Source organism: Dioscorea cayenensis, chromosome 20 (assembly GCF_009730915.1).
Source record: "Dioscorea cayenensis subsp. rotundata cultivar TDr96_F1 chromosome 20, TDr96_F1_v2_PseudoChromosome.rev07_lg8_w22 25.fasta, whole genome shotgun sequence".
In the NCBI taxonomy this organism is placed as follows: Eukaryota; Viridiplantae; Streptophyta; class Magnoliopsida; order Dioscoreales; family Dioscoreaceae; genus Dioscorea; species Dioscorea cayenensis.
The window spans coordinates 13,299,758-13,324,902 of record NC_052490.1 but is presented as its reverse complement, the minus strand read 5'-3'; the positions used below and the strand labels follow the sequence as shown (position 1 = coordinate 13,324,902).

The following is a 25,145-nucleotide window of genomic DNA, read 5'->3' as shown; positions in this document are numbered from 1 at the left end:
GGTTAAGTAACAATTCAAGTATTTTTACTCCCTACTCCCTGTGGATACGATAACCTACTCACCTGGCCGGGATTTATTACTCGACAAACCCATGCAATTGCGGGTAACACGCAAGAGGCGTTGTTATTAAGGCATTCAGGGTGGCTTAACAGCCATTAACAATGCTACTAAGCCACCCAAAACAGCCCATTGTGGGCAGCCAAGTGCCAGCAAGGCTTAGACCTTGCTTTCACACTTTCTAAAGGCTTTCTCCACCTTTTTAACATTATTAAAGATCTCAAATAAATTTTTAACACAAGAGAGCACTGAAAGGAACTTAAGCACACAAGTTAAACTCGAGAAACAGAACATAAGAAAAGTAGGGAAAAGTCAAACTTCCACATCTGTGATGTATACATATAGAACAATAAACTAACAATGTCCCCCACACCTTCATTGTTAGTGCTTAATGCTAAATTATTCATAATAAGAATGCACCACATGGTGGGCGATATAGAAGGGATGGATGGGTATGTTGACTTTTGTTGTGGTAACCAAATGTCCAATTTAGAAATAATATATATGGCAAAGGAGTTAAATTTACAAGTAGATGATTGTACAATTTGGTGGTTGGATGGTCATAAAAAAGAATTAAAAGAAATAAAATCAAATATGGATGCCTTGTAAATGGCTTTATTTGTTGGCCCTGACTGAGAGGTGTATGTTTGCATTAAGCTTGCTAGTGGTGTTAATGAGAATGAACAACATATTAAAGATGAAACATATAATGAAAATGATTATTTGGAAGATGCTTTGATTGGGGGCCAAGGTGAGGTGAGAAACAATGATGATGCAATACATGACTCATTGATAGCTGTAACAACTTGCATTGACTTTTTTTTATTAATTAAGTTAATTATGTTGCAGATATAACTGATTAAAATTGGTTTTGATTAATTACAGCTAGTGCAGGACATTCTTCTTGATTAATTTAGTAACTATTTATGTTAATCATTTCACAGATTTTTTTTATTAATTATGCTAATTATGTTGCAGTTGTAATTGATTACAATTGATTTTGATTAATTATAGTTAGTGCAGGACCTTCTTCTTGATTAATTCATAAATTATTTATGTTAATCACTTTACAGACTTTTTTTTTTGATTAATTATACTAATTATGTTGCAATTGTAACTAATTACAATAGATTTTGATTAATTACAGCTATTACAGGACCTTCTTCTTAATTAATTCAGTAATTATTTATATTAATCATTTCATAGACTTTTTTTTTGATTAATTTGCTAATTATGTTGCAATTGTCATAGACTTTTTTTAATTAATTATGTTAATCATTATAGCAACTGTACACTTTCTTCTTGCTCAATTTTGTTGATAATTATGATAAGTTTACCATTCAAATTGCCATACAAAACATAATCGTCTAACAATCCACAGCTTCGTAAAACACCGAGACTGTAATTCTAACCATTCCTTCAGCCTTCCCCTTCCTCAACGGCACAAACACTTATTCCCATGAATTAACCTTGGTTTCCCACTTTACCCTAACTTAAAAAAAAACATCTTCTCACTTGAACTAGCCTTCCCTTCCTCATTATCTTCACTTTGTCATCCTTTTCATTGCCGATACGTCCTTTACCAGCTATAGTGATTGGTGATGGAGGTGGGGGAAAAGAGGTACTGACAAAAGAGAACGAAGAAAATGATGATGACATGGACAATTTTAGGTGATGTGGCAAATTCAGGTAAGTTAGCATCGCTATATAGGAAAAATAACGTGGATCGGTGATGTTGAGTGTGATTTTTTGGTTGCCACATCAGCAAAACCACCCAAAATCTTTAAGGTGATTACTGCAGATAAAAAAAAAGTTTCGATACTGGTTTAATACAAAATTAAATTGAGACACTAAAGTGATACATGCCTAAAGTTGGCTGACACTTCAAAAAAATTTCCCTAACAAAGCTGTTTTTAAATTTAAATATATTATTTTTAATTACACTGTGATTTCCAAAATAAATAGCCAACCTAATTATTACTTAAAAAGTATCAATTACTTCAAATTTAAAATAATTATAAAATAAACATACCTATCAAGGTATCTGATTGGGGGGAGGGAGTGTCAATCCAATGTTTGATCTCAGCCCGTTTCAGTAGATATCGGGGAAAAGTTCGGCGATCTTGGCGGTGGAGATGGAACCAGAGCCAGCGAAAGTGGTGTCATTCCATACCGAAAACGAGCCAATCAGCATCACCGCGCCGTTGCTTGGAGTACAAGTTACCCTTACTTATTTCTCTCTTTGTTTGATCTCGGCCCGTTTCATTAGATATCGGGGAAAAGTTCGGCGATCTGGGCGGTGGAGATGGAATCGGAGCCAGCGAAAGTGGTGTCATTCCATACTGAAAACGAGGCAATCAGCATCACCGCGCCGGTTCTTGGAGTACAAGTTACTCTTACTTATTTCTCTCTTTGTTTGATCTTGGCCCGTTTAATTAGATATCAGGGAAAAGTTCGGCGATCTGGGCGGTGGAGATGGAACCGGAGCCAGCGAAAGTGGTGTTGCCGTTGGAGGGGGGTGAGGCGGTGGTGGCTGGAGGGATGGATGAGGAGGCGATGAAGGTGTCGAGGGCACAGCGGCTAATCTCGATGATCACTGCGACGCAGGCAAACCCTAACCCTAGACTCATCCATGCCCTCGTCTCCATGTTTGAGGCGGAGGAATCCAGGTCGTATTCAGTTTTCACGTTTGTATTTCTTTTGTTTGCATTGAATTTGGTTCTAGGGTTTGTGGATCTGTTTCTTGATAGTTGTACAGGAGCTAATTCTCCTTCATAGGGATGTTAGTAGCGATGATCCGCTTCTAGGGTTTATTTTAAATCATCATTCTTATTGTTATTTATTTGTTTATTTGTAGATTGCCTGTATTATCTGTTGAAAACTAATTGTAGAATTTTTAGATATTTTATAGCTATTTATTTGTTCTTTCTCTGCAAAGAATTAATCTCTTGGGAACCTGTAATTACCTGGATGATAATAAATATTGGAGAAGATCTCACAATTCTTTATTGCATCAATGTGTCAAAGGGGCGATAGAAGTTCTTTTTGTATCTTTCAAAAATTAGAAAGTATAGAATTTAAGGATAGTTGTTTTTTGTGTGTGCGCGCACGTGTGTTGTGTTTGAGGGTTTCTTGAAATTTAGAAATAAAGTGTTAGTTATGTATAGTGGGATGAGTGTGTTCATTATAAAGTGTGAATGGACAGATTTGTATTAGGCCTGGAAAAATGCGGTTTATGAGAACAAGAATAATAGTCAGTAGACTCAGTGCCATGCATTTAGTATGAACCTTAATAATTATACTAATTTCTATATCAAGATTAATGTGGATCTGTGATTAATATTTAGTAGTGCGTATCCACCTTCTGGAAAAGGTTAAACATGATGAAGCAGTACAGTTGAACAACATTTTTACAGTGGCAATGCTGTTGACGCAACAAAGCTTCTAATCTTCTACGAGAGAGCGTTGAGAAATTGTCTTGAATGTAACTAAACAATTGACAGTTGGTTAAACCTAATAAGTTTTTGAATTTTTGATACCTTGATACATTGCTATAATCTAGGGCCATTTGAAGTTCAGTTAACTTGAAATTTTATGGTAATGCAAGCATAAGTGCGAACAACTTCTAAGAGGAGCTCTTCTCAAAATTTTGTTCATTAGTGTTTTGTCTTTTTGAAATATCAGAATCATTAAGCAAGCTTATGGGTTTCACTCAACAAAATAGGTAGACATTTATGAAGATTCTTGTTTTGTTTTATGTGCTTCACCCTTGTGCTACATCACTTTAGGATCAATCTCGGACTTTAGTTTCTGTTGGTTCAAGCTAATTTATTCATTTTATGTTTTTGGTTTGGATGATGGGAAAGAATGTGATTTTCAGAGGATGCTTGGGCTTTTTCCTGTTTGGAACTTGAGGAGAGTGGCGTACAGCTCGGGATGAATGTGAGAATTGCTTATTTTGCAAGGTTTAGATATATCGATGGTATTGTGTGGCACATCTCGTGGCTGACATTATGTGAAAATACCACCGGTTAGCTAGGATCTCAATTTTAGCATAATGACTTTGTCTCAAAGCAAATCATGCATATCTGTGAGAGAAGATAAAAAGTTTTTACCTGTGGCCACTGGATGACTTAATTTTTTATCACTAGGAGCTCTGACTAGGTGTTGTAGTTGATGGGTTTCAAAGTGTCCTATTTTTAGTCTTGAGATATGACACTGATTCTCTGACAAAGGAATGAGAAAGTACTATTATTTTTTTGGTCTTGGCAATGGCTTCATCAACATTCAGTATTTTATTTTGATATAACTTTTGTGTGCGCTAACCAATGGTTCCTCTTATGCCTTTTATCCTTTCTTTTATAATATGCTGCACTTCATATATGTAGCTTGTCATGATCATTTTGGAAATGTGCCTGGAATTTATGTAACTTGTATGTGATGCATGACAGATATATGCAGCAATCTTGTAGCTTGTCTCTCAATAATGGCCGGCCATCTCACCTTATTCAAAAATTGCAAACCTTAGTGAGCGTAGGCATAGAGTTTTTAAAGGAAGAAACTTTTGTTAATATTCTTGTATACTGGTATGGTCTTTTTAATGGTTGCTCCTCCCCTCAAAATGTTTTGTTTGTTTTACTCAGGAAACCAACGAATTCTATGAGTTGATATCATCTAAGTTCCTATATGAAATTAGATACTCTACTAGTGTTCAAGCAGCTTCTGCAATGCTTCTTCTGAGCTGTTTTTCAACCTGGATTGTTAGTTGCTGGAATACACATTCTGTGTGTGTGTGTGTGTGTGTGTGTGTGTGAACACTTATTTATATGAATTGTTTCTGTGACTCTGTCAAAATTTTCCAGATACCTCTTATTTTCGATGATACTGTTCTGGAAAATGTCAAAAGATGGATAATGGAGGAACCTGTGGAAGTATTTGGTGATTCTTCCCATTGTGAGTGTGAATCTGCGAGGATAAAACCAACAGATGCGGAATTGCTTCAGACTTATGCAACTGGGCTTCTTGCTCTCTCCTTGGCTTGGTTTGTGTTTTAATTTTTATTTGTTTCCTGCGCTACATATTCTTCTGCTTATTTAAATGTAGTTAATAAAGGCAATGATACTTTTGCAGGGGTACCCAAATTGTAGATGATTTGTTGACAGCAGGTTTTTCTGCTAAGCTTATGCATTATTTGCGTATCCGCATCTTTGGGGATGCTGGCACTGGTCAGATATATGAAATTGCTCCCAATGTAAGCAAAATCAATTTTTTTTTTTTTTTTTTTTTTTTTTGCATTATTTGTTGACATCAGGGTTTTCTGCTAAGCTTATGCATTACTTTTCTTTTTTGCTTTTAACTCTCATCATACTTCTATTATAATATGCCTATGTGCTTGCAGGTTTGGAAAGCTATAAATGATCAAGATGCTGCAGTTTTAGCTGCTTCTAAAGCTGCATCTGCTGTTGTGGATGCAGCAAAAGCCACTGAAAATTTTAGGTTAGCCAGCCACTAGTGATGCAGAAATTTCTTTCTCAGCCAATTAAGATGAGCAAATAGATACAATTAATGTTTACGGTGGGAATTTTTGTTGGTGCAGAAATTCCCTCAAAGCAAACAAAGTTTTGGACAATCTAAAGCCTGTGGAACCTGCGACTGATGATCTTTTGGAAGACTATTTTGTTTTGGATGATGAGTCTCTTGCACGACTTAGAGAAAAATATTGCATTCAGTGTCTTGAAATTTTAGGGCAGCATGTTGAAGCGTCATCGGTCTTAGTTACAATTAGTTCGTCACAGGTACAAAATGACCCTGATGTTGTACTGGTTATACCATGCTGTGTTGTATGTAGGCAATTGGTCTTATGCTCATTCTTAACATGTATGTAGGTTGCCATGGAAAATCTTTGTCTTTCTGATGATGTGCATCAGGTCGTTGGGTTAGCTCGTCAACTACAAGGCTGTCCTCAAGATCAAGCCAGAATAAATGCAGCGGTCTTCTTTGCTAAAGCATTTGTGTTTATAGCTGTCCTGGATTCTTTTGACTCACAGGGAGGCTTGTAAGAAATGTTATCTCATTTACATCATGCCACATCTGTTAGGTCAGGCGGGAACTTTGGAGCATCAGGAGCTTATATTGCAAATCTTAGAAATGGTCAATCACCAGCAGAAGTTCTGACTGCAACAGAAAAGAAAATTGCTTATCATTCTTGTTTTGCGCTGCGCCAGTACTTTAGAGCTCATCTGCTTTTACATGTGGACTCATTTTGTCCAAATAAAGGGAACTGGGGAATATCCCAAATTACTAGTGCCCGAGATGGATTGGAGCCATTGGACATAAGCAAAGAAGTTTTGGGTACATTGTTTGTTGAAATTCAATTTAACAGCAAACTTGGGCCTGCTTTAGTGAGAGCTCAGTGGTCCGTTGTGGATAAGTTTTTAGCTTCCAATGGCCATATAATTATGTTGGAGTTGTGTCAGGTATGGATACCTATGCATGAATTAATATTTTGGTATTTTTATGTTTGTTCCAAAAGCAGTTGATTATCTGTTTGTTTCCTATAGGTTATTCCTGTCGACGGCTACCTGCATGAATTGGCACTATATGCACTTGGTATTCTTCATATTGTCACATTTGTACCCATCTAGTAGGAAGTTAATTGTAAATGCCTTGTTGAGCGATGACCGTGTAGGTATGGCAGTAATTTTAGATGCAGCAAGTGGCGCTAGATATGCTGATCCTAAGGTATTGTAGTTTGTTTATATGCTCAGAACTAGTCAGTTTTTATGGGAAATCATCATTTGCTCAGATGTGTTTGTTTTATACATTTGGCAGGCAGCATACCTAGCCTTGAATGTGTTGGTAAATCTTGTATGCCCTCCGCCTTCAATCAGTAACAAACCATCTGCAACCATTCAAAGTCAACAATCTATTTCATTGTGCACAGCAATTGGTGCTGGTGCAGGTATTAGAGATGGCAATGGGGAGTCTAACCTGATTGAAAGGGGTGGGTTGACTCTATTTCCTGGAGGATGTTCACAAACGGCAATGCCAGGTATGCCCACTGGAGTTGTTGGGTGTTGTAGAATATCTTTGGGGCCTGGAGCTGGCTGTGCAGGCCTTGCTGCTCAGCTGGAACAGGGATACCGTCAGGCATGGGAAGCAGTTCAAGCAAACAATGGTATAAAGGTTCTTCTTCAATTTTTTCGTTCCACAGTGATAAGTCCTGACATTCTTGATACTTTCCAAGCTCTTGCATGTGGGGTCTGGTTGGGTCTAGCAAGAGAGGATGTGATTGCACACATATTGCCCAAGCGCCAGGTTTCTTTCGAATGGCCATCGGGTCGATTAGGTGGGTTTCTTTTGAATGCACCAAAACCAAACTCACGAGATGAGAATGTTGGCCTAAGGTCCAATCTAGTTTCCAATTCCTTTAAGAAGTCCTTATCTTTGTCATCTAGTTTGTCACAATTAAAAAGCCACCCTCTATCGCTTACTGCAAGTAAACCATCTAGCACTATCAATGGCCCATTTGTTGGGGGATCGGAAATTCCTCCTATATCTGCTCTCATGTCTACTTTAGATGTTGACCAGACACTCAAATCTCCAATTAGTCTGCCGAGGAAACACAAACTGATGGAGTTGAAGGATATTGGTCCTGCCTCTCCATCCAAACAACAAACTACTGTTGACAGTGTAACTCAGTCTCCAATCTGCCGAACACAAATTATTGGTTGTAAAAATCAGATGTTGGATTATAGAGTGCAGTCTCCTAGTCTAAATCTTTCTCTGCAAGATTCTCAATCCTGTACAAAATCTAGTGATTTTGTGGATCACTCTGATAAAACCTTGTGTGCTAGTACTTTCCAATCTTTGATGACACCTGATGCCCAGATTGGTCTTCATGCTGATCCTCAGCCTGGAGATGTAGAGCGAATGACACTTGATAGTTTAGTTGTCCAACACTTGAAGCACCAACATAGGCAATGTCCAGCTCCAATAACCACACTGTCTTCTAAAGCTAGGCTTAGTCTGAATGCTCCTGCAAATGTGACATTACGAGTTAGTTCACGTGAATTTCTGAAAGAATATGGGCAGAATCATGCCCGTCGGAGGGATCGTAAGTTTGTCTACAGCAGATTCAAGCCATTTCGTGCTTTCGAAGGTCAATCATGCATTACCTTTGTGGGTGACTCTTCTCGTATAGCTACTGGTACCCGTGAGGGGCATCTAAATATTTTTGATACCTATAATGGCAATTTGCTGGAAAGTTATAATTTGGATACCTATAATAGCAATTTCCTGGGTGATCACGCAAGTGCTGGATCATCACACGTCATAAGTATTCGATCAGCCTTTTCTGGTGGAAGGCAGCTTATTCTTGCCTGTGGTTCAACGTGGGTTAACTTTTATATAGACTTGTTTGCTGCATCCTCGATCTTGAGTGGACCTCTACATAGATTTGATAAATGCACGGTTGGACAATTTAGCCACCCAGGTACCACACTTGCATGTGGATCAAGTCCGCCTGGGCCTGAGGTTCGTCTGTATGATGTCTAGACGGGTAATCTAGAGCGGAGGTTCTTTGACCGTTTTTACAATTTTTTTAATTCTCCCGAACATGTACATTTCAACCCTTCAGATACAATGTTGCTTTGCAATGGGATCTTGTGGGATCGACGAAGTTCAGGCTGTGTTCATCTGTTTGACCGGGTGACGGTCTTTGGAGGAGGTCGCTTTCATCCTGCTGGAAATGAGGTATGACTTGTTTCATAACTATTTGTTTGTTCAAGTAAACCTTTTGGTGGTATTTTATTGCAGGATGATCTGGGTTATTCCACTGCCTCCAACCATGCATCCAAAGGCTGCATGGGTTAGCAAACAACTTCTTTTATTCAAGATTAAATTGAAGAATCCTAATATGTTTTTTATGAGCATTAATTAAATTTGATGTTGGTCAACTTCAAATAAAAGTTCTCCAACCAAAATAAATTTAAATAACCGAACCGCAAACTCAGCTTAATCTAGGTTTTAATAATCCCATCCAAAGACCACCTTTGCGCAGGGTGCCATCTTGTGTGATTCACTCAGTTATCATATAGGTGTACTCCTGTTGTGTCTATTCAGCATGCATGTGTGACTAATTAAAAGTTGTCAGTGCTTTGGGTGAGCTTTTGAGAAAGCTTCCTTTTTGAAAAATGAGGGCAAGTGTAAGTCTGGCACAAACACTTGCTCCTGACCTCTTGTTTGGAGAGCTTTTGTGAAAATTTTCAGTGAACCATGTTCATCTTTTCTGTATCATGCCTATAAGGGTATTTTTCTTAGCATGAGTTGCAGCTAATGCTGGATGGCCTTTTGTTTTGTTAGGAAGTCTTAGAGGGTTCTTTGTTACACATGCCAAACTACCTTCAAATAAATTGATTTGAGTTTTAGTTGTTTTAAAGTAATTTTGCGTCGATCCAAGATATGGCCAATAATGACCTATGTAATCAATTAAATATATATTGTTCTCCAATTGAAGAATTGTCTGTAGAGTGTTCTTAACTCTTAGATTTGTGGTTAAATTTTGTTCCAGAGATGAATTAGTTCTCATTATATATTTAATAATGTTTTTGTAAATATCAAGTAGATGTGATGCTGCTTTTGGATTGCAGTCTACTGCAGTAGTTACTTGAATCCTAGATTCATACATTTAGATTAATTTTTATATCATTAGCATATTGGGGTTGTATTTGATTCGGTTTTCAATTATATAGGGTGCATTGCTTTTTCCTAAACAAGTGTTCTTAATTTCATGTTAAATTTAACCCCAGGTCTTTCTATAATTCGATAGTAGGGACTTCCATATCACCCATCATGTAAACTTTTTGGCTATAATATACTTGAAATGATTGAAAACGCATTTCATGATTATGAATTAAGCTCGCTTCTGCTTATCTATCTTCCGTTAAAAATGGGTTTTGTTGCTGGTTCAAAGCTGAATTTTTCACATTATAATCTTATGGCAGTCCATTTACTGTACATGATGTCAGTTAATGTCGGTTTTTTTGTTCTTTTGTGACGATTTGTTTTGTTGTATCATATTTTCATGTCTTTAATTAAGCATGTAAAGGCTGTTAGTTATGAGATGTATTCTTGTTGCTCATTCCTTTCCTCTGCCGAACTCCTGCAGGTTATTTTGAGATCTGAAGTCTGGGATGTTCGGAAATTCAAGCTTCTTCGAAGTGTGCCATCCCTGGACCAGACTGTGATCACCTTCAACTCAACGGGGGATGTGATATATGCAATCCTGTGGCTCAACGACTTTCCTTTCCTTAGTTGACCATGAACTTGTTATGCAGTGATTATATTCTAAAATTTGCACCATTGATGCTGTGACTTATTCTGATATTGCGAGAATCATTGATGGTGGTTGTATCCTTGATCTGTCAATGGAACCTAATGATTCCTTTGTTGGGATTGCCACCAGGCAACACGGTGACACGCCCTACACGGTGGCCAAGCTTTATGAGATTGGTTGTCGTCAACGAACTGCAGATAATTTGCCGGAGAAGTGGAAAATGAAAACTAATATGTGGGATGGATGGAAAGATGGCTCTGAATGGTGATTGATGCAGATGCGCTGGTGCTGATGCGCTGATGCTGATGCTGGATGGTCAAGGTTTACTTGAGATTGTGGCAGGGAGATAAGGTTGGTGACAGATAGGTGTTAGAGTCACTGGGTAGTGAAGACGATGGGGATTTTGTGGGGCAGCGGTTTTGGATTTTAAACCATAGCAAGATCTTATATGTTGTTTGCTTGTTTTCCGGTTAAGTATCTAGCTTCTTTGTTCTTCAGAGTATTCGTTCTTTGTCCAACACATCTCCCTTCAATACTTTCTCGAATACTTAGTTTTACAAGCATATATGATTGCCACATGTCAGGTTTTAATTTCAAGTTTTTTGGACAATTTTTTTTAAAAAAATTAATGACAATATAACTTCCTTTTATGTAAAAAAAGAAAAAAAATGTATTATGTAAAGTAAATAGGATTGGTTTATTACAATTTAATATCTTATTCAGAATTAAATGATTTAATCTCCTTTTATAATTGAGATTCTAAAAAAAAACAATTATTAAAAAATTCACCAATCACTGTAACTGATTTAATTTTTGAAATTTTTTTTTAAAATTTATTAAATCTTTTTTACTTAGCGCTTGTGTTTGGCTGGAGAGGAACAAGCTTGTTGGTGTTCTTGCGCTAAATGTGGCAACGCCACCCCACCACCACCGATGCTTGGGGCATTTTGGTATTTTATTAAAATATTAAGAGCATAGATTATTTTGACTTACATGTTTTTAGAATTGATCTCAACTTGTAATAATAAACATGATTTCCTTTGACTGTTATTAAAAGACTTGCAATTCACCATTGGTCTAGTATTGGACTTGATAGTAGGTTTAAGGAAAAATAATCAGAGGTTTTCATCACTCCTATGAGTGTTAAGTAGTGGATCTCACTATGGGTTTTGAGAGAAATCTTCAAATGGTTTCCATTACCTTTATGAGTGCCGAAAACCTTGGTGAGTGTCGAACCTGGGACTTCACAGTTAGTTTTTTTTAAAAAAAAAAAAATCAAAGTTTTTCATTGCATATGTGAGTACTAGGTATTGAACCTCATAATAGGCTTTATGGAATTCTTCATGAGTTTCATCTTCACTATAAGCGAAAAATTGTACCTTATAGTTAGTTTGAAGAGAAACTTTCAAGAATTTATCATGACCTCTATGAGTGTTGAGCATTAAACCTAATGGTGTGAGTTCGATCATGCAAGTGCACAAGTCGTCAGGTAATACTCCTCGCGCGAGCACGAGAGGGTTGTATTCTCAGGGCCCGTGAAGCTACTTTTACTTCCTCTACGTGTGTTGTTTAACCTACAAATTTGAGTGATGTGTTGAAACTACAAAGCAATAAGAAAAACTCTATGAAGATGTCTACAGCGAAGGCAAATCATGGGTAGGAATCAAGAAGGAGAAGTAGTTACTGATGAGGATCACCTTGGGCTACTAAAGTGAAAGGATGCTAAAACTATCATGCAAATGGTGCTTTGGACAGAGAAAATCCTAAGGTAGGTTAACCCGATGGTCACGACAATTGACCCCTGATCCAATACGAGTAATGATATGGAATTTCTTTCAACCAAATTCTCCTACAATTGCAATGAGTGTAACAGACTTCTCAAATTAGAGTTGAAAAATAAACTAGGTACAATCTAATGTTGGAGAGTTACAAAATACCCAACGATCACGGAGTATTCGTACATGTATCCCTTCCAAGCTAGGCGTGTCTAACACAAGGACAATGGTCATGCAATGTAGTATAACCTAGAAATTGATACACAGAGTTCTCATCCATATAAATACCATAAAGTACACCAAGCATGGATCATAAACACACCAAATACAATAAAACAAGTTATAACATCCAATCTACACAAGTTCACCCCCAAGGTTCACCTACATCCGGTGACCTTGGGGTTTAGTTCTTCATACTAGCAACATACAAGATAAAGTCTATGAAAACAACTAAATAAAACAGCATCAAACTCCCTCAAAGATGAATGGCCGAATGACACATGGAATCCCCCATAGAAAGGCTTTCCTTGTCATCTTCAACCCTCTAGAATGTGTCGTAGGACTAGATCTTGCCAAATCACGCTCTCCCCATCAATTTTCACCTTGGAGATGCCCTCTCTTGCCTTTTTCTACCTCAGATAAAGAATGGTGGTGATGAGCTCCAAGAACAAGGCCTTCCCCCTTTCAAAAGATGCCATAAAACTCCTTTAAAAACTAATCTTGGGATGGCTTGCAGTCAGCAAACGGGTGGTGAGGCCCTTAATCATTATGCCAATTTTCTAGTAAGTTGCTATAGTGACTGCTACAATATTGGATTTGATAGTAGGTTTGAAAAGAAATTTTTAAGAATTTCCATTAAAAGCTTTCATCACTCGGTTAGTGTTGAGTATTTTCAAGAATTTTCATAATCTCTGTGAGTGTTGACTATTAAACCTAACGGTGGGCATTGAAAAAAAGTTATCACCCTCTAAGTGTGAAGTTTTGGATTTGACAGTAGGCTTGAAAAGAAATTTTCAAAATTTTCATTAAAAGCTTTCATCATATCTGTGAGTGAGTGTCAAGCATTGGATATCATAATAGATGCCAAGAATCTTCATTGAAAGTCTTTATCAACTCTTTTTTACTCATACGAATGCTAAAAGATCTCATAATTATTAGGATTATGCCCTCGAATGTCAACGAGGATACTTGTATTAGGGCATATCATTTATATTACACATTATTATTATTAATATGTATTTATTTTGATGTTCATATAAATCTTGTGATGGTATTATAATTAGTTTTGAATATCATAGTCCATGTGTTTTAAGTTAAACTTTCTGCTCTTTGTGGGATAAAGAGGAGAGCATTAGAAGGGTTTGGTACTTATACACTTAAATAGTTCGCGAATCAGAGAATCTTTAATTGGGTGTTAAAGATTCGTAAGGATTTGTATGATATATACTTTAACGAAGATTGCTAGTTGAACACTATAGAATAGTAGGAGCATATATCATAAATACATCACTGGGATTGGTGTATTCAAACATGACTTGCAACAATCCAATCACATGGGTTTTGCACTTTAACAGTCAATTATTGGGATTGTTGGTTATGATTATATGACTAGACTTTAAACCTGAGGTATAATGATCACAATGTACCTGTGACGTCTAGTCAGTTACTAGAGTTATTAGGCTCTATTTACCTTTTGGTAGGATTGACCTCGAAGTGCGACTATGTCGGGCAAATAGCAGTTGTGAATGATCACCAAAAAGGAATTCATTCTCTTGGAAGTAAACGAGTTATTATAAGTATGTGAGATTAGAAGATCTTGGCTAAGGCAGTAAACTAATCGTGTCGGACACGAAGGGTAATATGGTGATCTTACTCTACTGTAGTTATTAGCATACGATCGAGTTCAGTGAGTTTGATAATTATCATGCCTCTCCCTCTATTGGGATAGAAGAACGAAGGGTTTATACACATATGGTAATCATAATCGGAAAAGTTCGTAATGATCTACTTATTGTGTTCAATTGGGTTACGACGTCGGTCCACGAGGCTGGCTAGGTGTCATCCACGTCCTTTGGTATCGTCCCATTGCCAATCGGAATGAACCTAGAGAGTCACACTTAAACGTATAAAGAATTAATCTCATTTTGACTGCAAGGGTAAAATTATCAATTTACAATTTTACTTTATGGGATAAGTGCAATTGTAAATTGGTTTAGAGTTTCTATTTTAAGTTTAAATTTTGATTTAAATTTGATAGAGTCGAATAGATAATCAAAATTTTAAGGACTTAAAGACAAAAGTGGTTTTAGTTACAGTAGGACTCATATTTCTAATAGAATTTCTATGGTAATGTTTATCGTATTATGAAGGTTCATATTTTGAATAAGACTTCATAATTGAATGACATTTATCATATTATGAAGGTTCATATTTCGAATTGAACTCATAACTGAATAATGTTTATCATGTTTTATGAAGTCTTTATAAATATGACTTCTCACTAACAATAGAATGAATCAATTAATTCTTTAATGGGAAAAATCCTCAAGTTCTCTCTTCTTCTCTAACCCCAGCCGCTATTTGGAGAAGAAGTGAAGAATATTTCTTAATTCCGGCATGTGATCTAGAGGCGTGGGACTTTCGTTCGACGCTAAGAGATCTACGACAATCCAAGAGACAAATTTGACACATCAAATAAAGGCTTTTAAACATTAAGAGGTAATTTTCTCAGCATTTTAATTAAATTACAGTGTTTATTAAAACAATTAGAATTTATCGCAAATATATTAATGTTTCAACAAGTTTTTAATGTTATTTGATTTTTGTGATATTTCCTAACCGTGGTACAAGAGTTATGCTAATTGTTTTAATGAATACTAGGTTTGAAAATCATATAATTGGTGATTAAAATTCAATAATTATATAAAATCAAAATATACATTGTAAAATTAGATTTTATGCATGATTTTTTAATTTAATGATTATTATTAGGATCCAGGGATTTATTTAAAATATTTACAATAATAATAAAAAATATATATTAAATAAATAAATAAGATTTCGTCCCACAGTACTAATGAAGCACTGTACGCAATTATTTAATTACAAATGTCACGCCTCGTCTCGTGGGTCCCACACATGACATACCGCCATGATAACCCAGGGAAGGTCCAACACTAGCTCAAGCCTGGATCACCGTAAGGCTAACCTATTTCTTGTACAGAACTACCATAATAGCAATAAACATTTTAACAATCCGATAGACACAACCATTCCTACATATACTCATTACTATAATACAAGATATGATACATAGATAATCATAACATTGACAGTCATAAGATAAGGACACCATTCCCCGAACATTGAGTATGACTGTCATACATTATATAATCCAAATTCACACATATACGAATGTCCAAGGAAAGTATAACAAAATATGGAGTTGTAACATCCTAGTGGATCCTACTAATACATGCTAAAATGCTTAAATATCATACATAGCTTAAGTAATACAAACTACTCTGCCAAACACTTCACGCTTCTATCCCGCTGCTTTGCTATCACCTGGAAGGGGAAAAGAAGAGGGAGTGAGTAACTAGGTTACTCAGTGAGTGGCTAAACATGGAACTATATCTCATACATTATAGATTAAACTGAAATGTCAAAAGTTTATTTCAAATCCTCAAAATATTCAATATACTTTGAATGTTAAGAATAAAGTAAGAAAAAAAATTTACCACAACGAAATGCTTGATAAAACTCTTTAAATCATCATGAAATCCTTACAAGTAAGAAATCTAAATCCATTCTTTTATTTAGTAACTCATAATCCAAAAGCATATAAATCTTCGGTTAAAACAATCAAATATATATCTTAAATAGCCTCAAAACCCTCTTTTGCTAACCGTGACCGCGGTTAGATCAAGAGCCACCAAGATGCGCGTATCTTGGTGTTGGCCGCTGGGAAGTTCGTGTGGTGACTCCGAACAACCCAACTATATCCATCTCAGGGCTCTAAGCTCCCACCTGAAATGGCATAACCGGTTTGACAGTATTCCATGCCACCTCTATATAGGTCGCCCCGTGGAAGCCATCCACACCCTTACTGCAGTAAGTACTGGGGTTTTCCCCCTTGTCACCATCAAAACCACCTCGTCAAGAACATGAAGGCCGTATCCCACCATTTCCATGGATATGTTCAAGAACCCACGGGTGTTTGCATAATAAAATCCAAATATTCATAAGAACATAAAATGGTCCTTATCTAGGACTATGTGTACAATTCATTAATAAGAGTCATCAAAATGAGTAAATATCATTCTGGCCCGTAGGCTACATATGTACATCCATAGAAAAGCCAAAGCTTCACAATAAAATCATAAGTGTTCACAAATACCAATCTCACTCCAAGAGTGAATGACTTGCTTATAATAATTCCAATGAAACCAATTTCATGAAGAACATCATACAAAAGCATTCTTTGAAAATATAGTTCAAATATAGCATTATCACAAAGAAATCATTTTGGTTCACATATACCTTTATGGACATTATCACAAGAGCATCAAGTCCGGTGAAAACTCAAACTTGAAGTCATATATCCTAAAACATAGGGTTTTCTAAATCACAAGTAGTATATGAAATCTTTCCAATAATAATGAAATAAGCCAAATTACGGTTCATCATGATTTCTAAATTACATTGAAATTATTTCAAAAGTCTTGTTGGCAACAAAGAGATTGTTTTTCAAAAATAAGTAAATTTAGTATTATAAGCATGCATGATTTATAGTCCATAATTTAGTAACTCTCACTCACAAACTTGGCGAGCTAAAACACCCCGGTGTTACTTCTCCACCGGCTCTTTCCCCTTGGTTGAAGTCTCACCTCCTAGAAGCATTTAACAACCATAACAAGCAATGAAACTTCATCAATCACTTAATTAATTAAAATGAAGAACAATGCTCAAAATGGGAAAATGAGTGCTTCTAGGGTTTGCTAAGCACTCTAGCAAGAATATCTAACAAAAATGAAACTCTCACAACCCTCAAAACTAACAAGAAAAGCAAAAGAAACCAAACTTGGTTCGGTGCTACAGTAACCCTAATTTAGAACATGAAAGATCTTTCTCCAATCTCAATGGATTCATGATTTTACAACTCCATAGTTCTTCTATTCTCTAAATCCAAACAAAACCTATGATTCTACAACCATAATATCAAAGAAATCCAACAAAAAGAGAAAGAGAGGAGGAGAAGATCAAATGAAACACATCCTTACCTCAAAACTTCTCACAAACACTAAGGAAAGCTTATTCTCAAGAGATGATGGAGAAATCTTTGAGTTTTCTTCTTGATTCAAAGCAAGAATGATAGGTTAGAGAAGTGGGGATGAAGGTTTTAGAGAAGAAGAAAAGTGGAGGAGAAAGGGTTTGTGGAAGTGTGTAGAAGGAATGAAGAAAAAATGGCTTAAAATGACTTAAAACTTTAGAATCTTGTCTCCATATAGCCCCCCTTACGGCCTCAATGCAGCCCGTAAGAGTTAGTTCAAAGTTTTCTGGATTTTTATCCCGAGCTCTATCCAGCTCGTATAGACACTGTATACCACAAACACCTTGCACTAAAATGGCTCTAAACGGCTCATTTGGTGTCCGATTGACCTCATTTTTGTTTCTAATGACTCAGGACTCTCTAAGGAACACTTATCAATAAAAATTGATTAAGAAAAAATATTAAAACATAATAAAAATAAATATGAAATTGATCAAACTACCACATCCGTGAATTATCCCATTTAGCACCATTGCAACACACCAATTGTCCGCAAGGTTCATGCCTTGCATTTACCCTTTTTGATGGTTTTCTCAAATATTTCTAAACTCCTTGAATACCTCAAATAAATTTCTAACATAATAGGAACCTTAAAAGAACTTAAGCACACAAGTTAAACTCAAGAAACAAAACATAAGAGGAGTATAGGAAAAGTCAAACTCTCACAACAAATTTATATATTTAAATATTAAATATATAAATAATTTAAAATTTTGTGTGGCCCACACAATGGATGCGGCGAGCACTGTGCCATGCGTGGGCCACCACGCGTTTATTATATTTATTTATTTATTATTTTATATGTTATTATTATTATTATTTATTTATTTTATTTTAAATAATGTTGGATCCACAACCAATGTAAATATATGGTTGTTTTATTATTTTAATTCTTTAATGTGTTGAGTAGATGGATGACATATGATCATGAATTTTAGGGCTTTTATATATTTTTTTTTATTTTGTGTTTATGTATTTGGGTCACGTTGTGTCTAATGTAATTCTCTTTAATGTTTACAAAAGTAAATTGTATCTTTGATACATATTTGTAAATTTGAGAGAAAATATAATCAAATGACACAAGAGTCCAAGAAAACATGGAGAAAGAAGCCCCGCGTGAAGTTGACACACCCCTTGCATGTGTGTACCGCAAGTGGACGGGTTATCGAAGTAATAGAAGTACCTTAGTGAGTGGGTAGTCGTATTGATAAGTGCTTGGGCGATAAGAATGCGAAGCATTCTTTCCCTATGATTTGCATTACTTTTGTCGGGTTTTAGCATTAAAATGTGTGCATCTATGTTCTTTTACGCAGATTGGGTTGTGAAGACGAATGTTAGAGAAATAAGCCAATGTGGAATGTGAATGCACCAATGTTGGAGGAAATCTTGCTAAGGTTCAAACGTGAAGACATAGGTTGGATGCGAGACGCGAGAGTGTGTGCCAACCTCCTCATACTTCAGTTAGCACAACCATTTGGAGGGGCACAAGGGCAGTTACACTTAAGCGTTCCAATTTGTGCATATAGAACAAGATCCCTACCGACTTGTCCGTTGTTGAAGAAGCAAAGCGATCCACGATGTCAACATGTGCCCATTTACGTTACCTCGATGAAATCATGGAATCAGGAGTACTTCGTGCTGGGAGTTGTAGCAGGTTTTGTTGACAGCCAGTCGAAGAAGCAGCGAAACAGAGAAGCCACACGGGCGTGTGGAAATTCCATACGCCCGTGCGTTATTTCCACAGGGCCGTGTGGAGCATCCACATGGGTGTGTGAGATCCCAATTCTATGCGAGTGTGAGGTGTTGAGATTGTTCGATTTCTCCTCCGGGACATGTGTAGAATTAGGCATGATTGACCTTAGGTTTGGGACCATGTATTTAAGGATGTCCATGACTCACCATTGCATTAGTTAGGAAGCATAATAGAGGGTTCTTGCACTTGAAACTATTGTCCTAGGGGGAGCAATACCTGGGTACCCTATCCTTATCGATTGCCTTACTTTCTCCTTACTCGTACTTTCTCTCTTGTTTATTTGACTTTTGTTATTTCACATCTTTTGACACACAATTCACTATTCCATTTTCCACTTAGCTAAGAGACAATATATGTATTTTTACTCCCTACTCCCTGTGGATACGATACCCCCACTCACCGTGGAAATAACGCACGGGCGTGTCGAAGTAATAAATCCCCAGGTGAGTGGGGGGGTATCGTATCCATAGGGAGTAGGGAGTAAAAATACATATATTGTTTCTTAGCTAAGTGGAAAATGGAATAGTGAATTGTGTGTCAGAAAATGTGAAATAACAAAAGTCAAATAAACAAGAGAGAAAGTACGAGTAAGGAGAAAATAAGGCAATCGATAAGGATGGGGTACTCGGGTATTGCTCCACCTAGGACAATAGTTTCAAGTGCAAGAACCCTCTATTATGCTTCCTAACTAATGCAATGGTGAGTTATGGACATCCTTAAATACATGGTCCCAAACCTAAGGTCAACCATTCCTAATTCTACACATGTACCGGAAGACACTTTATGAGCGTACAAGTCCAAAATGAAATGCGGAAAATAAGAACAAAGCAAAAGTAAAGCCGCATCAAGCGTCGGTGTCGTGCTCGGGCTCCACTACTGCTGCTGATGATGATGATGCTGGTGCTGCAAAATGAACCAAGATTGGGCGAAGAAAAAAAGAAAGAGAAGCTTACCGACAAAATGAGAATGAAAGACTAGAAAATGGTCGGAAAACTCAAGTAACAACCGTATAAAGTGACGGTGAGAGGTCAGGAGAGTGTAAGGGTGTTCTCTTAGTGATTGGGTGTGTAAAGATGTAGAACTCTGAAAAAATTTTAAAGAAAACCCGCGGCCCTTTAGTTTCTGTACATCCACACGGGCGTGTGGAAAATACCCACGCCCGTGCACCCAATCTACAGGGGTAAACACACGCCCCTGTGGACTCTCTGTCAATCCGAGAAAAATCTCTAAGTGTTCCGCACGCCTGTGTGGAGTTTCCGCACGGCCGTGGACAATCACAGGCGCAACTCACAGGGGCATTCACACACCCCTGTGCGCTCTCGGGATAGAGAAGGGATCGTCTACAGAATCTCGCACGGGCGTGTGGAAAATACCCACGGCCGTGCGTTGGTCACAAGGTTGCGCACAAGGGCGAGTCCACGCCCCTGTGTGCTTTCGGGAAAAATCACCAGGTTTCTGCAGAACAACGCACACCTGTGCAGAAATTCCGCACGGCCGTGCGATAATCGCAGGGTCACTCACAGGGGCAAGTTCACGCCCCTGTGCCCTCTCTGGATGAGCTTGCAATATAACCCCACGGGTATGTGGAAATTCCACACGCCCGTGTGTTCTCTCTAGATATCTGAAAATCTCTGCAGGCTCTGCAAAAATTTCCTAAACATGTTCATACATTCAGAGCCTGCCTATGCATAAAACCGACACCAGTGAAAGATAAAATAAATAAGCTCAAGCGACTAAATCTTCACCAAATTCTCATGAAAACACACGATGACATCATAATCCACAATTAAATCACAGCAGAAGCATCTAAAAATTATGACACCAACACTCAAAACTTATTCATGCAAAACACTAACTAACAACTAAGAAAACAGTAAAGACTTGGGTTGCCTCCCAAGAAGCGCTTGTTTTACGTCACTAAGCTTGACGTACCTCTTCCTTACCTTATGGATGCTTGAAAAGAGTATGTTCCTCCCAACTAGACATCGCATAGCTACTTCTTTTAAACCAAAAATCTACTTGCCGGGGTGGAATATTTGTTGGAGAGTCCAAACATCTTCCCTTTGGCCTCCAAGAAAACAATTTGGGTTGGGAATTGTCCAAGCTTAGCACAGGTGGGTCATTGGATGGCTTCAATCTCCTACCCACATTTTCTTCCAAACCCAAAACTTCTTTCTCGCAATCTATGAATTGATCAATCCCAAGGAGAGGTGCTTGTTCCATTACCTTAGGATTTTCTTGTTCTTGTGTATTTTCATCTTGAAGGGAGCATGACACTAGCAAATCTTCTTGAAAATTTTCTCGCTCACAAGCACAATCTTTAGTCACACAATTCAAAATATCCAAATGGTATTCAACTTCTTTCTTTTCATTTTCTACACCAATGAACTCAATTTGCCCAAGTTCTTCATTCTCGTTCACTACCACCATTTTTATAAGGAACTTGAATTGCTTGCTCAAATACTTGTTGTTCCTTGGAGAGTGTGTTAAGTATCCCTCCTAATTGATACTCAAGGTTTTTAAAGGAGGCTTCATGACATCTCAATGTCATCTTCATATTTTGGATACTAACATCGGTTTCTTCAACAAAATTGGCTAACACATTTTTCAACCGAAGTGCATTCTCTCCAAGCATCTCACCCTTTTGACATTCTCCTTGAGGTGCTCCCCAATGTTGTCCATTATAATTCCATAATAAGTTTGGGTAGCCCACTTCTGTTGGATGATATGTGTTGTAACATGGATTGCTCTGTCGTGAAGTAACAATTCTATCAACTTGTTCATTGAGAGCTTCAACTCGAGAATATAGAGCAATGTGCGGATTAATCATCATTTAAACTCCTTGCAAGAAAAAGTACAACAAGTCAAAAGAAAACAAATGAGAATGATGGAAGAATAAGAAAGTGTGAAATAGAATGAAATGATAAATAGCTAAGAAACAAAAGTGCATAGTATCTCTAAACGCCTACTCCCCGGCAACGGCGCCAAAAACTTGACAGGTTGCTCCGCAAGTGCACGGAGTTGTCGAAGTAATAAATCCCTTGGTGAGTGGGGGTATCGTATCCACAGGGAGTAGGGAGAAAAAATACTTATATTGTCTCTTAGCTAAGTGGAAAATGGAATAGTGAATTGTCTGTCAAAAGATTTGAAATAACAAAAGTCAAATAAACAAGAGAGAAAGTACGAGTAAGGAGAAAGTAAGGCAATCGATAAGGATGGGGTACCCGGGCATTGCTCCCGCTAGTGTAATAGTTTCAAGTGCAAGAACCCTCTATTATGCTTCCTAACTAATGTAATGGTGAGTCGTGGACATCCTTAAATTATGGTCCCAAACCTAAAGTCAACCATGCCTAATTCTACACATGTCCCGGAGGAGAAATCGAATAATCTCAACACCTCACACTCGCATAGAATTGCAATGAGCTCTAGGGATTCCAAGTGATAAATCTTTTCCTAATTATAGACCTAACCCTTTGGTCCAGGAGAAAGGTTCCTAGCCACAATTAAGCCCTAGATGCTAAAATCATCTCAATGCTTCACTCCGTTGCACTCGCAACTAAGCCCCAGCGGAGGGTCATCCCTTAGCCCATTCACTCTATCGTGGCCGCAAAGAACTCGAGCAACGGAGGTAGAACCTATCACACCGGAGGGGAAAGGGGACGCTCCTGTACCTCTCGACTCACCCTCTCAACCCTCTCCAATCAAGCTTCGTCTAACACTCGTGGTGTGTCACTTACTCACAAGGGTAACCGGATGAACTCTCAACCCTAGTGTCACTCTAAGGGAGTATTCAAACAACAAGCATTCAATATTGGAACTCACAAACACATCAATTAATTGAAAGCATAATAAAGAAATTAAAAGAAACTAATACATCCTAGGGTTCACAAATACCCAAATACCCACTAGGGGTTTAGCTCTCCATGGAGTTCTATACAAACGATAGTGAAATCAAGTGCAAAAGTAAACAATCCATAGGAAAACCCCCTCGATAGTTGTGTCGATGGTCTTGTGGAGAGTCCTCTACTCGTCGCATTGATCTCCTTGTCCGGTATTAGATACGCCTCACCGAATCACTCCGCCGGAGGCTCCCTTACCAACCTTCTTCATAATAAGATGCGATGTCGGAGCCATCGAATCTCCTTTAAGACCTTGCCAATATCTCTCCAAACCCTAGCCGCAGCCCTCTCTCAAGTTGGGGGAAAGATAAAGAAAAGATAGAACAGAAGATGCTGAAATCATGCCTTGATCGGCTTTAAATAGGGCTGGAATCGGGATCTCACACGCCCATGTGATGCTCCACACGGCCCTGTGGAAATAACGCGCGGGCGTGTGGAATTTCCACACGCCTGTTTGGCTTCTTTGTTTCACTGTTTCTTCGGTTGGTCGTCAACAAAACCTGCTACAACCCCGGCACGAAGTACTCCTGATTCCGTGATTTCATTGAGGTAACTTAAACGGGCACAGGTTCACGTCGTGGATCGCTTTGCTTCTTCAACAACAGACAAGTTGGTAGGGATCTTGTTTTATGTGCACAAATCGGAACGCTTAAGTGTGACTGCCCTTGTGCCCCTCCAAATGGTTGTGCTAACTGAAGTATGAGGAGGTTGGCACACACTCTCGCGTCTCGCATCTGACCTATGTCTTCACGTTTGAACCTTAGCAAGATTTCCTCCAACATGCATTCACGGTTCACATTGGCTTCTTTCTCTAACATTTGTCTTCACAACCCAATCTGCATGAAAGAAAATAGATGCACACATATTAATGCTAAAACCCGACAAAAGTAATGCAAATCATAAGGAAAGAGCGCTTCGCATTCTTATCGCACAAGCACTTATAAGCCACTCACGTTGGAAGTGCTCGCTTCATTTGAGTTTGATATCTCGTATGCTGATTTCGATAGCATCGGTACCGTTCAGTTCAGAGCCTTTGGGCAGCATCATAGTATGAGCCTCACACAGTTTTCTATTGGACTTGGGTTATATGATGAGGAGTTCACTAGAACTGAAGAATATGATGAGATGTCGACTGACTATTGTGGAGATTTAACATCCAGAAAGCGTACCGAATATTATGTGGAAGTGGGCGATACAAGCCAGGAGTATCCAAGGCTACCTATCTCTCTAGACCAAGCTATAGAAATCTTCACGCCATCATGAGAAGATTAGTGAACGGTCACGGCGACAGTACGGGGGTTGTTATCAAGCAGGAACTTTTATAATTATACTCCATGGTGCAAAAAGACCTGATTCATTTGGGACACATTGTAGCGGAGTATTTGAGGATCAGGGACATTACCCCAGGCTTGGTGTTATTTTCTCAGGTCCATACATCACTAGACTCGTCCTTGGGATGGGTCTACGAGATACGATTAGAGGAGCTAAGAAAACGATAATACCAGCACCTATTGGTTTGGAAACAATGAGGCTTATGGGTATGATCAAGAGATATCCAAGGGGTGTTTTTGTGCTGAATATGCCAATTAGGTCCGAGGGTGATCATGCTGAGACATCTCAGCCCGCTCCTGAGCCTCAACCAGTACCGATGGAGACAGAGGCGGCTCTTCCGGTGGAGGACACACCCATAGTACATATGTCTTCACCATCTCGTGCCTATGATCATTTTGAGAGGCTTGAGAGTGTCATGGGGTTGGCCTGTGCAGAGATTGCCGAGATGAGGGCTACGCAGGCCACTTAGTACACTGAGCTTATGGCACGTTTCGACACACTACAGCAGATTTTAGAGCGAGACGTCGCCTCATCATTCGTCCTGTGACCGAGGACTCCTCAGGTCCCCTCGGCATCTTCACCACCTCCACCATCACCTGCTCCAGCATCGGCGGATTCACCACATGCTTCCTCCTCACCAGCAGCAGCACTAGCAGAGGAG

The 25,145-nt window shown here is 38.2% G+C and overlaps 1 protein-coding gene across 1 annotated transcript; it reads left to right on the top strand.

Moving 5' to 3' along the window:
* The first annotated feature begins 1,731 nt into the window (after window positions 1-1,731).
* LOC120251314 (DDB1- and CUL4-associated factor homolog 1-like) lies at window positions 1,732-24,415 on the top strand. The gene is given in 17 exon segments (XM_039259865.1): window positions 1,732-1,746; window positions 2,327-2,446; window positions 2,497-2,726; window positions 4,509-4,590; window positions 4,701-4,817; window positions 4,920-5,098; window positions 5,188-5,308; window positions 5,456-5,553; window positions 5,654-5,852; window positions 5,943-6,533; window positions 6,618-6,692; window positions 6,694-6,798; window positions 6,889-8,529; window positions 8,614-8,811; window positions 10,226-10,344; window positions 10,451-10,657; window positions 24,160-24,415. Coding segments are annotated over 17 exon segments (4,353 nt in total).
* Window positions 24,416-25,145: the final 730 nt, after the last annotated feature.